The sequence below is a fragment of the Malus sylvestris genome, chromosome 3 (assembly GCF_916048215.2).
Source record: "Malus sylvestris chromosome 3, drMalSylv7.2, whole genome shotgun sequence".
Taxonomy (NCBI): Eukaryota; Viridiplantae; Streptophyta; class Magnoliopsida; order Rosales; family Rosaceae; genus Malus; species Malus sylvestris.
In genome coordinates, this window is record NC_062262.1 from 30,464,524 (window position 1) to 30,477,511 (window position 12,988).

At 38.5% G+C, this 12,988-nt stretch overlaps 1 protein-coding gene across 1 annotated transcript in view; it reads right to left on the minus strand.

Annotated features, from left to right (window-relative positions):
* The window catches only part of LOC126617443 (L-type lectin-domain containing receptor kinase IX.1-like), a 62,611-nt gene that overhangs the window by 7,555 nt on the left and 42,068 nt on the right, over positions 1–12,988 (minus strand). The window contains exon 3 of the mRNA XM_050285506.1: positions 11,370–11,441. Within this exon, the coding sequence (XP_050141463.1) occupies positions 11,370–11,441 (72 nt within the window). The remainder of the gene's footprint in view (positions 1–11,369; positions 11,442–12,988) is intronic.

Consider the following 12,988-nt stretch of genomic DNA (forward strand, 5'->3'; position numbering starts at 1 on the left):
ATGACTAAACTATCACCAAATTGAAAGATCTTAGATATAATCTTTAGATGATCATAAAGAGAATAAGTTGTTCCGATTATGATGGTCAAACGATAAAGATACATTAATCATAAATGGGAAAACAAGTAGGTTGCTCATAAGAGAACAAGTATTATCCTTTTATTTAGTGTCGGTGCATTTTTTGTCATGTTACAAATGGGCTGCATTGATATCCATTTCATTTTAGTTTCTACTTGTCAGAATTTTCATTGTCAACTTGAAATTAAAATATTTGGATCAAAACTGAAGAGTAGCGCGATGGTGATGGAGACTCGTGGGAGATGATGTTGTTACTTTATTATCATTGAAGTAACAACAATGTCGTCGGCATATTTACTTCAAGATATTCACTACAAAAAATAAATTACACAAAAATTTGTATACTTTATAACAGAGTTACATTAAAAGGTAAATTACAAAAAACTACCTCAACTATTGGTATCACGACACTTTCATACCTCATCTTTTAAAGTTGACAATGTCATACCTCATTTTATGAATTTGTGCCAATGTTATACTTTCCGTTAATTGGCCGTGAATTTTTCAATTAAATGCTGACGTGGCTTGATCCGAGGCCAATTTTCTATTAAAAAATTATTAAAAATTAAAAAAAATCATTTAATATATTTTTAAATATTACAAAAATAAATAAATAAATAAATCAACACTCGTCCCCTTCCCCCCCATCTCTCTCTTCTCCCTATCTCCATCTTTCTTTCCCCTTCCTGCAACTGCAACCCAGAAAAAAAAAGAGAAAAACAAAACACCAATTTGTCTTCCCCCATCCCCACCCCCTCTTCTCTCCGCACCCACTCTCCGCACCCAACCTCCCCACCTTCGCACCCACTACCTGAAAACCAAAAAAAAAAAAAAAAAAAAACCCAGATCCCGTTGAGGTGGAATTGGGAAACCTTCGGCAGGCCGATTTTGAAGGTTAAGAACCTGGGTGCAGAGAAAATGGGAGGAATGAGTGTGGATGGAAGAGGGTGGGAAGGTGGGAGGGGGGGACAGACGAACTGGGTTTCCTTTTTTTTTTTTTTTTTCTTTTTCTTCTTTTTTTTTTTTTCTTCTTCTTCTTCTTCTTCTTCTTCTTCTTCTTCTTCTTTTTAAGGTTGGGTGTGTGGGAGTGGGGTGGGGGTGGGGTGGGGCAGGCGGACTGGGTGTTCCTTATTCTGTAGGTTTGGTGGGTGGGACTGGGGGTGGGGGTGGGGTGGGGCGGGGCGAACGAACTGGGTGCTTCCTTTTTTCTTTTCTTTCTTTTTTCTTCTTCTTCTTCTTCTTCTTCTTCTTCTTCCTCGCTCCTTTTTCTTCCTTTTTCTTCTTCTTTCTGGGTTGCAGGAAGATGGGGAGAGATAGGGGGAGGAACGAACTGACCTGAGGTTTTTTTTCCTTTATTATTTTAATATTTAAAAAAATATTAAATAACTTTTTAATAATAATTTATTAATTTTTTAATAAAAATGGGTCTGAATCAAGCCACGTCAGCATTTAACTGAAAAATTCACGGTCAATTAACGGAAGGAATAACATTGACACAAATTCGTAAGATGAGGTATGATATTGTCAACTTTAAAAGATGAGGTATGAAAGTGTCGTGACACTAATAATTGAGGTAGTTTTTTGTCATTTACTCTAGATTAAATTTATTTTGCTTACAAAAGTGAGGCAGATGAAGAATTGGATGCAGAAGATGAGGAAAACTACGAAGATTTAGTGTTGTAACCATGACCTGAAGACTCTGCCTGACCTCTTTCCGAATCAGTATTGTAAGTCGATGAGATTGAAAACGGTGTCAGAAGAGATCAGCTGCTTCAATGACTTTTCCTTCCCCATAAAGCTCCCAAACCCACTCCACCATATTGATTTTACTCTTTTCCAACTTGGGATCAATGGGTTTTCGCCCATAAGCTATCTCCAAAGCAACAACTCCAAAGTTGTAGAAATATGTTTCCTTGATAGCCTTTCCTGTGGTAAGACATTCAGGAGCCATGTAGCCCATAGTTCCGGCCAATATTGTTGTTTGTGATTGTTTTCCATGGTCCACAAGCTGAGCTAACCTGAAATCCCTAAGTTTCGCGTTGAAATTTTAGTCTAACATGATGTTGCTAGATTTGATATCCCTATGTAGCACGCATTGCTCCCATTCTTCGTGTAGATAGAACTACCCGGATGCCAAGCCTTGAGCGATTCTGTACCTTGCCTCCCAAGGTAACAAGGTTTTCGGTTTGAACAAATGGGAATCTAGACTTCCAGTGGACATGAACTCGTAAACAAGTATGAGCTCTTTTTTTTTTGTGGCACCAACCAATGAGTTGCACTAGATTCCGATGCCTAAGTCGACTGATGATCCTTACTTCGCCGCGTACTCCTTCATCCCCTGTTTAGACTGACTTGATACCCTATTTGTAAAACTTAAGAACTCTCAAGGTTTCACTTTAATTGCATGCCCTTTCAAAGAGAGGCTGCATGTATTTATATTCACGTTCAGATTACATCAGGGATTGAAATCCCTATTTACAAGGCTGTTTCAAATTCAAAATTACAACATAAGCTACAAAATGTATTATGGAAAACAACTAACATTCAAAAAGAAGTTTGAACTAATCTAACTCTTCTTGGATAAGAGTTTAGGTTGATCACAACCTCCTGAATTTTAGGAAACCACCACCAGACTCGAACTTGGTCTAACAGCCCCCCGCAAGCTGACAGGAGGAGAAACAACTGAAAGCTTGGAAACAAGATCCTTGAACCGTGAAGAGGACAATCCTTTTGTAAAAAGATCAGTAATATGGTCTTGAGAACATATGAAATTCACAAATAACTCTTGACGAACCACTTTCTCACGAACATAATGATAATCCACCTCCAAGTGCTTTGTACGGGAGTGAAAAACTGGATTGGAAGCGAGGGCAATGGAGGAAACATTGTCACACCAGATTGTTGGTCGATCAAGATGCAAGTGTAGGTCACGAAATAAAGATCGGAACCATGATAATTCTGCAGCAGTATAAGCAAACTGCCTATATTCAGCTTCTGAACTCGACCTACTGACAGTTTTATGCTTTTTAGAACTCCAAGACACGAGATTAGAGCCTAAGTAAATGCAAAAACCACCTGTGGAATGCCATGTATCAGGATTCCCAGCATAATCAGCATCAAAATACGCTGTAAGGTGTGCAGTACCAGGTTTATACACGACGCGTCCAACTATAAAGGCTTAGAAGCAGGCGTGGTCTTTGTCACCCCAGACGGCTCAATGCTCGAGCAGGCGATCACTTTAGGCTTCAAAGCATCCAACAATGAAGCAGAGTACGAGGCCCTACTAGCAGGCCTCCGAATGGCAAAAGACTTTGTGGTGAAAAAGCTCGCAATTCATCTTGATTCTCAACTAGAGCAGTTGAAGTGAAATTCCATGGAATGATCTTATGAACAGCAATATCTTGACCGATAGCAGCAGAGAACCCAACAATTACCCAATCTGACAAGTATTGTTTCAAATCAATTATGTAAGAAAGATATTTGATCATCTCCACTTCAGTACCATTTGTACCATTTTGAAAACTTGTGAATGCAACACTCCTTCAGACGCTTTCACAAGCCCTACAAATTCACAGACTTGCTCTAAATAAGGGGAAATTTTAAATTTTATTTTTTAAGTTATTAACTTTTTAACACACATATCCCACCATTTGTATAGTGACACGTGGTGTATCACTCTGTGGGCTGGTATGTTGTAATTTGAAGAATTTTGTATATTAATGAATTGTATCTTACACAAGAGACTTGGTTACACTATATAGGCAAGGTAGAAGACATAACCTTCTGACCTCCCATAACACACGCCTAAAACTGCTTTACAGCTAAGAGAGATTGCTTGAATTAAGGACACAAGTAAGATATCCCTTGAATTAAGAACACAAGACAAATGATGTACACATCCAACCTACTTACACTTCTTAGCTGATGAAAACAGCCAACCTACTTAAACCTACTTACACTCATCTTCCAATACTCCCTTTCAAGTTGGATCAAAGGGGTTGATTGATCCAAGCTTGACCAAAATATGCTGAAAACCAGTAGAAGCAAGACTTTTGGTGAAAATATCGGCTAACTGATCATGGCTTTACGTGTAGTGAGTATCAATGATATTGGATTGAACCTGGGTGCAAACATAGTGACAATCAACTTCGATATGCTTTATGCGTTCGTGAAACATAGGGTTGGATGCATGTGCATTACGACTTGATTGTCACAAAACATAGACATGTGTTGAGTATGAAAGAAACCCAAATCACCAAGAAGACCTTTAAGCCAAATTAGTTCACAGGCAAGTGGATGCCATTGCACAATACTCAGCCTCTGCGCTTGATCGGGCCACAAAACTTTGTTTCTTACTTTTCCAAGTGATAAGATTTCCACCAACAAACGTGCAAAAACCTGTAGTTGATTTATGATCCATAGAGTTGCCTGCCCAATTCGCATCCGTGTAGCCTACGATTGTTGTATGGTTGTTGTTCTTCATCAACATGCCCCTACCAACTGAACCTTTAAGATAACGAAGAATGTGATGTATAATCTTCAAGTGAGTTATAGTTGAGGAATGCATGAATTGACTAACAAGGCTCACATCATATGAGATGTCAAGTCTTGTAATGGTAAGATAAATGAGCTTGTCAACCATTCGTTGATAGTAGTTCAAATTTGTGAGTGGCTCTCCTTGAATGTCTAGTTTAAGATTGGTGTCCAGTAGGGCACGAGCTAGTTTGTATGCTGACATTTCAGCTTTTTGCAGGAGATCAAGAATATACTTTCGATGGTTTAAGAATAAACCTTTGCTAGAACGAGCCATTTCAATCCAAAAAAAATACTTGAGAATACCAAGATCTTTGAAAGCAAATTTGTTGCGAAGATACTACTTGAGGGAGTGAATCTCAGATATGTTGTCACCGGTCACAATAAGATCATCGACGTAGATGAGTACAACAAGTTTTCCAGTGGAACCAATTCGAATGAAGAGAGATGAATCAGCATTGCTCCATCGAAAACTAACATTTTCCAGCATCAAACTGAGTTTGGCATACCATGCTCGAGAAGATTGCTTAAGACCATAGATGGACTTATGTAATTTGCACACCATATCTTTGTCACCTACTTGTGAATGGCCTGGTGGAAGTTTCATATAAATTTCTTCTTGGAGATCACGATATAGGAAGGCATTCTTGACGTCCATTTGAAAAAAAGGCCATGCACAATTGATGGCAATTGATAAGAGAACTCGGATAGTGTTCATTTTTGCTACAGGGGAAAAAGTCTTCTTATAATTAACCCCATAAGTTTGTGTGAATCCACGAGCAACCAGGTGAGCTTTATGCCTCTCAATGGTTCTATGAGACGTGAACTTAATTTTGTATATCCATCGACTCCCCACAACCTTCTTTCCCTTAGGAAGTTTGACAACAGTCCATGTGTGATTTTTATGGAGAGCCTGAAGTTCTTCTTCCATTGCTCTTTTCCATTCATCATGAATGTTTGCCTCATCAAAGGTCTGGGGCTCATGTGCATTTGTGATTGCCGTTAAAAAGACATCATGGTTAGATGAAAACTTCTTATAATCAAGAACACTTGTCAACATGTATTTGGCATTATAGGTCACATAATCATGCAATCTAGGTGGAGGGTTTATTTGTCGTGAAGGATTACGATGAGCTTGATTGATAGGTTGTGGAGTTGGTGCCATCATTGAGGGGATGATGTCATTTGGACTGGACGACTGTTCAAGTGCCAAAGATATTTTCTGCTCATCAAGTTCCTCCCAAACAATGGGAGTTGGCTTGGAAGAGGCTCTAAGACATCATGCTCAATAATGCCCAAGTGAGGCATGGGAAAAAGATCCATCAAGTGCTCCCTTTGACTAGAATACTTAGTTGGACGAGCAAAGTAGGGCATGTTTTCCTCAAACTTTACATTGCTTGAGATCATCATTTTTGTTGTTGTTGGATTGTAACATCTATAACCCTTTTAAGTGGATGGATAACCCAAAAACACATACTTTGTAGCCTTTGGATCCAACTTATCTTGATGGGGTGTTTGAACATGAACAAAACATGTGCATCCAAATACTCTCAAGTGTGGTAGATTTAGAGATTTTCCTTTCAAAACTTCATGAGGTGATTTGAAATTCAAAACTCTACTTGGTAACCTATTAATGAGATAGGTTGCAGTAAACACTCATTGGGACCAAAACTTCTTTGGCACATTCATGTGAAACATTAGAGCCCTAGTTTTCTCAAGAAGGTCCCTATTTTTTCTTTTGGCAATCCCATTTTGTTGGGGTGTTCCAACACAACTTGTTTGATGTAGTATACCTTGTGTGCTCATATAGTGTGACATCTTATTGAACATATATTCAGTGTCGTTATCTGATCTTAAGATATGAATTTTTGACGAAAATTGAGTAGTGACAAGTTTGTGAAAATCTTGGAAAACATCCATAACTTCACTCTTAAATTTCAAAAGGTATAATCAAGTGATCCTTGTGAAATCATCCACAAAGGTTACAAAATATTTGTATCCATCAAAGGACTCTAAAACTAGCCCCCAAATATTAGAATGCACGATTTTAAAAGGATTACTAGCTCTAGACATTGAAGAAGAAAATGGTAACCTAGCAAACTTAGACAAGTGACAAACATCACATTGGTTTACATTTTTGCATAGGTTTGGAAACAATGAGGGCAAGACCTTCTCAGAGGGGTGTGCTAATCGTTGGTGCCACAAAATTTGTTCTTGAGCTTGGTTTGTACTGACTTGAAAAGCTTTGGGTACGTGGATTTCCCTGGACACATAATAGAGACCATTTAAATAAAAACCTTCACCAATCTTCTTCTTGGTGACTAAATCCTGAGACAAGACATTGCATGGAGAAAAAATGGCAAGACATTTGAGTGAGTTTATGAGTTAGCCAACAGATAAAAGCTGGAAAGGAAATGACGGAACATAAAGAACATTTGACTCAACATTGTTGGATATCAAGTTTATTTTCCCTTTTCCTAGAACTTAAGCCCCTTTGCCATTGGTAACTGACACATGAGAGGGTGCGGAGATTGTTTCAAAATTATGTAGGTTGTAACCTCATTTGTCATGTGATCAGAAGCACCTGAATCTATAATCCAATAATCATGTGCACTACTAACTGAGAGAGCAGTTGAAAAAGATTTCAGAATACCTGGGATATCTTTGGAAGCAATGCTCTTATTTTCAGCTAGAAACCCTGCAAAATGCCCAAGTAGAGCTGTCTGATTTGAGGAACCTTCTTCACATTCTCTGACCCCTTGTTTCTTGTGAAGGAAAGCTATAAACTCATTGATTAGAGTTACAAGATTAGTAGTGAATTTGGACATCTCATCAGAGGGGGCCGAAGCTAAGAGATCAAAAGCTGCGAGATTAGCTTTGTGAGGCAAGCCATACGTAGCCTTCAAGGGAGCCTTGTGATCTCTCAAGAATTTAGGCTTTAATTCTGGATGAAGAATCTAGCACCTATCCCATGAGTGATGACCATTATTACAATAGCTGCACTTCAAATCCCCTTTCTTTCCTTTGTAACTTCTTTCCTCAATAGGTTTATAATTTGAAGCATAAGCCCTATTTTCAGGTAGGTTAGTTTTCACCTCCATGTTCATCATCTTTCTACGAACTTCCTCCCTTTGAATAGTAGCACAGATGCTTGAAAAAGAAGGAAGGTTAACGTTCATGAGAATGTGGCTTCGAAGATCCTTAAAGTATGAACTTAAGCTTGCCAATAGTTGGAATATTTTGTCTTCCTCGGCACGTTTCAGCAGCACTTTAGTGTCGGTGGTGTGAGGGCGATAAACATTGAGTTCATTCCACATCGTTGTCAATATTCCAAGGTGCTGTACAAATGATTTCCCTTTCTGTTGCAACCCAGCAATGTCTTTCTTAAGTTGAAAAACTTGAGCAACATTATTCTGGTTTCCATACATCTCTTTAAGATTTTTCCAAAGATGCATGAAAGATTTGGCATAGCTGAAGATCTCAGCAATCTTTCGTTCCATAGAGTTAAGCAACCATGACATAACAAGCTGATCTTTGCAGAGCCATGCGTCATACTTTGGTGACTCGATTTCAGGAATAGGAAAGGCTCTATTGACATAGCCGAGTTTCGATCGTCCTCCCAAAGCAAGTGTCACAGCTCTTTCCCATGGAAGATAATTAAATTCATTTAATAATACTGAACTTAGACGTTGGTTTGGGTTTACATCAACGTCGGACAAGATGGAAGACGGAGAAGCATGAGAGGTTTCTACCTCTAGATTAACTGAGCTCTCTTCAGCCATTCTAGAAGGTTGAGAAGGAGTTTAACACACAAGGATATACAGAGACAGGTCTGTTAGGGTTACTGCTCTGATACCATGTTGTAATTTGAAGGTTTTTGTATATTAATGAATTATATCTTACACAAGAGACTTGGTTACACTATATAGGCAAGGTAGAAGACATAACCTTCTGACCTCCCATAACACACACCTAAAATTGCTTTACAGTTAAGAGAGATCCCTTGAATTAAGGACACAAGTTAGATATCCCTTGAATTAAGGACACAAGACATATGATTTACACAGCCAACCTACTTACACTTCTTAGCTGATGAAAACAACTAACCTACTTAAACCTACTTACACTCATCTTCCAATACGGTCACACTGAAAAATCAATTTTTTTATTGTGACGGGAACACTGTGGTACATCACGTGTTTTTATATAAGTTGTAGGAAATTTTATTTTTTAAGTTATTAACTTTTTAATAAACATATCCCACCATTTGTATAGTAACACGTGATGTATCACTCCGTATGTCAGTCACAAAAAAATAAATTGAATCTATGATGGATTTTTCGTCTTTCAAAATCTTCGTCGGGAAAGGATTGACGATGGTGCTTGAAATTGTTGGGAATTGTTCTTGATGTGAGAGTTGGGACTTTTCAATTGTTTTTTTTTCTTGTCGAAGGGAATTTTCAATTGTTAGATGTACATATTTATTTTTATTTTTTTGATCTTTTGTTTTCTAAAGAGGTGAAAAGAAACTATATGAATAAAAAAGGTCGTACCCAGTGCACAAGGCTCCCGCTTTACGCAGGGTCTGGGAGAGGTGAATGTCGGCTAGCCTTACCCCCATTTATGGAGAGACTGCTCCCAAGTCTCGAACCCGAGACCTACCGCTCATGGGCGAAGGCACTTGCCTTACCCCCATTTATGAAAAGAAACTATATGAATGATACGAGAAATGAGTTATAACTAGTTTTATTTTATATTATTTTTTGCAACAGGTAGGATAAGTTACATTAATTTACAGAGGGAGGGACTCAAAAACGGGACTTCGAGTATAAGTAACATTTTTATTGTTCAGCTGGGTTTGACAATAGGCAAGGTCATGGGTTGAAGCTTGTAATCGCTGCAATTAGTTTATTAATTGTCGCTTTTGTCTCTACTGATTGCTTGTACAACACTTTTTTTTTTTTTTTTTTTTAAAGAATGCAAAATGTTTGTTTATCTCAATGGAGATTGGTCATTGTCGGCCTATATCAATAAACTGCAAAAGAGAAGGATAAATTAGATTCGCAACAAAGATGCAATTGCAAAGGTAGATAAGAATCTTGGTAGTCCATCAAACTAAAGGCAGGCAGTTTGGTTTTTTTTTTATTTATTTTTTGTACCGTGATAGGTTTTTAGCAAACAACCTTTTGGCCAAAATCATGAAGAAAAATGTACAACCACTGCAGAACCAAATGCAATCTCGTATTAGATATGATTTTGGATATAATAACCAAGTTGCCATTACTTTTTAAGTTTCAGTGGATGAATTGCATTCATTATTGATTTTGAATACAATCCTAGGAAGTTTTGTTGAGAGGAACCTTGGAGAGAGCTCGTTTAGGTTAAAATTAATTGTGACTATTGGAGATTAAAAGTAATGGCTGGATTAATAACTTGGCTATTACACAGAACACCTAATCTTATAGGATTTTGCATTTGTTGAAAGAAGTAAGATAAAGCAAAAGGAAACTAACATGAAATGGGTTTTCCTGCAAAAGAAAACTAACATGAAGAGGACTTTCCTGTCCTCCTCCTTTTTTCTTTATTCCTGCATTTTGAATATCTGAAAAATCAATCATAATTGTGTGGATATTAAAGGAAAGAGAGAATACTGAATAAACCAAAAATGTAAACGGCGCGCATAAAAAATGGCTCCGATGTTGATTTCGGCGAAGATCATGAGGGAATCCATAGGATCGAGGCCAGTTGACCTGAGGTACGTTTGTACTACTTTATCCCTTTCTATCTCTCTTCTGTGAATTTCTTGAAAACGGCGTACGTAAAATATGGTTTCAATTTTCTGCAGGAGGAGACAAAAACGTAGGAAAATAATCAGACAAACTTACTCAGAAGAAAAATGATGAATCAAAACGTCAATAGAGATGCAGAAGGGATAAACAGAAGGAAGAGGAGGAGGGGTAGAAGCTTTGCGGAAGGGATAACCATAGTATCGAACTTAGAGACATTTCGCAAGTTACTTGTCAACTAAAAAGTAGAGCGATCATCTTTTCTTGTAAACCAAGAAACGAGTGTTTTTACAGCACACAGTCATTGTTTTCATCGAACACAAGTCGAAAATATCCTTGGACTATCTGATCAATAGTTCTGTTTCATTCCAAAACTACACAAATAATGAACTTTGTTGTATTTTATTTTGCATTGTTTACACTTTACAAGTATCCTTTTTTCGATTCACTGTCTTGTTGAAACTACAATAGTATCTAGATTCAAGAGTGCATAATATATTTATCTATATGTGTTCGGGTTTGTTTGATGTGAAAACTGAAGGAATGAATGGACGGCAGCTGAACACTGAAGGAACGAATGTTTGGCAGCTGATTTTTTGTTTACGTTTTGTTGTCCGAATGCATAGACATTGAGAAGACATGGATGTCGTCGTTTGAACTTGGTGGTCATATTTGAGTATTGGGTTTTTCTTTTGACGCTCTTTCTCTGTGCATTTTGGCATGTAAGTTTCTGAATGCCCTGGTACAAAGAACCTCTCTTTCACTTACTGCTTTCCCAGTTCAAACCCTCTTGCAATCTCTTGTTATAAATTTATGAGTATAACATATAATTACGACATGATGGTAAGTTCATCATCATCAAAGTAATAACTATATATGTCGTCGAACATGTTTACTTAAAGATATTCACTATAAAAAAATGTATTACACGCAAATTTATATATTCATATAACAGAGTGAGATTGAATTTACCTTGTATACAAAAGTGAGGCTGATGGAGAAGAATTGGATGCAGAAGATGAGGTGAATTGTGAGGAGTTGGTGTTTTAACCATGACCCGAAGACTCTATCTAACGTCTTTCCAAATCAGTATTGTAACTCGACGAGGTTGAAAATGATACCGGAAGAGATAAGTAGCTGGCCACCGGCATCTTTGATGGGAGAATGGGGAACGGAACTTTGAAGTTAAGTACTTGAATTGTTTGTTGTATCGAAGGCCTCATCATGTAATCCGGATGAGCACACCATAGCCCAACAATCAACAAACACTCCATCTGTTTCACATCGAACTCTCCACACAATTTAGGGTCAGCTGCATCAATGATTTTCCCTTCTCCATAAAGCTCCCAAACCCACTCCACCATGTTAATTTGAGTCCTTCCAAACTTTGGATCAATGGGTTTTCTCCCGCAAGCTATCTCCAAAGCAACAACTCCGAAGCTGTAGACATCTGTTTGTTTGCTTGCCTTTCCTGTGGTAACGCATTCTGGAGCCATGTATCCCATGGTTCCAGCTAGAACTGTTGTTTGCGATTGTTTGCCATGATCCACAAGTCGAGCTAATCCTAAATCCCCAAGTTTGGCGTTGAAATTTGAATCCAGCATAATATTGCTCGATTTAATATCCCTGTGCAGCACACATTGTTCCCATTCTTCGTGTAGATAGAACAACCCGGATGCCAAGCCTTGAGCAATTCTGTATCTTGCCTCCCAATGTAACAAGGTTTTCGGTTTGAACAAATGAGAATCTAAGCTTCCGTTGGACATGAACTCGTAAACAAGCAGGAGCTCTCCTTTTTCATGGCACCAACCGATGAGTTGCACCAGATTCCGATGCCTGAGTCGACTGATGATCCTTACTTCTGCCGCGTACTCCTTCATCCCCTGTCTAGACCGACTTGACACCCTCTTAACAGCAACATACGAGTCCAAGTCTTTTATGAACCCTCTATAAACCCCACCAAATCCTCCTTCTCCAAGCTTTTCTCCCTCATCGAAATTACCCGTGGATTGAGCCAATGTTTTGTACGAAAACTTCTTCAGGCCCATCCCCTTCTCGAATTCCTCATCGATCGAGTCGTTCACCATAGAATCCTCATCAACACTACTTCCCCCTGTTTTGCCCTTCCTCCAACAAATGCACCGAACCAAAACCAACCCAACAACCAACCCAGCAACCAGTCCGACGTTGACCCCATTTCCTGGCTCGGGCACAACAATGGGGTTCGGCTCTGGCACGGGAACCACCGGCGCTGAGTTGTTAAACTCATTCTCACCGCGCAGTTCTGCAGAGCTAAAATTCCATGAGTTGATTTTATGTAGAGCTGTTAAAGCCCCTGTTGCGGCAGAGAACCCAACAATAACATAACCCTGCAAGTACTCATTCAGGTCTACAATGTAACTAATATTCCTCCATACTGGGACACCATTTACAAAACTAGTGTAAACAACACTAAGAATTTTTGATCCAGAATCGAAGCGAATCTGAGCAGTATTGACCCTTCCGGTTGTAATGGATCCATTCCAAGGCTTTGTAACCTTAGACTTGAGAGAGTTGATGTCAATACCAACATGTTCGCCGACAGGATCTTC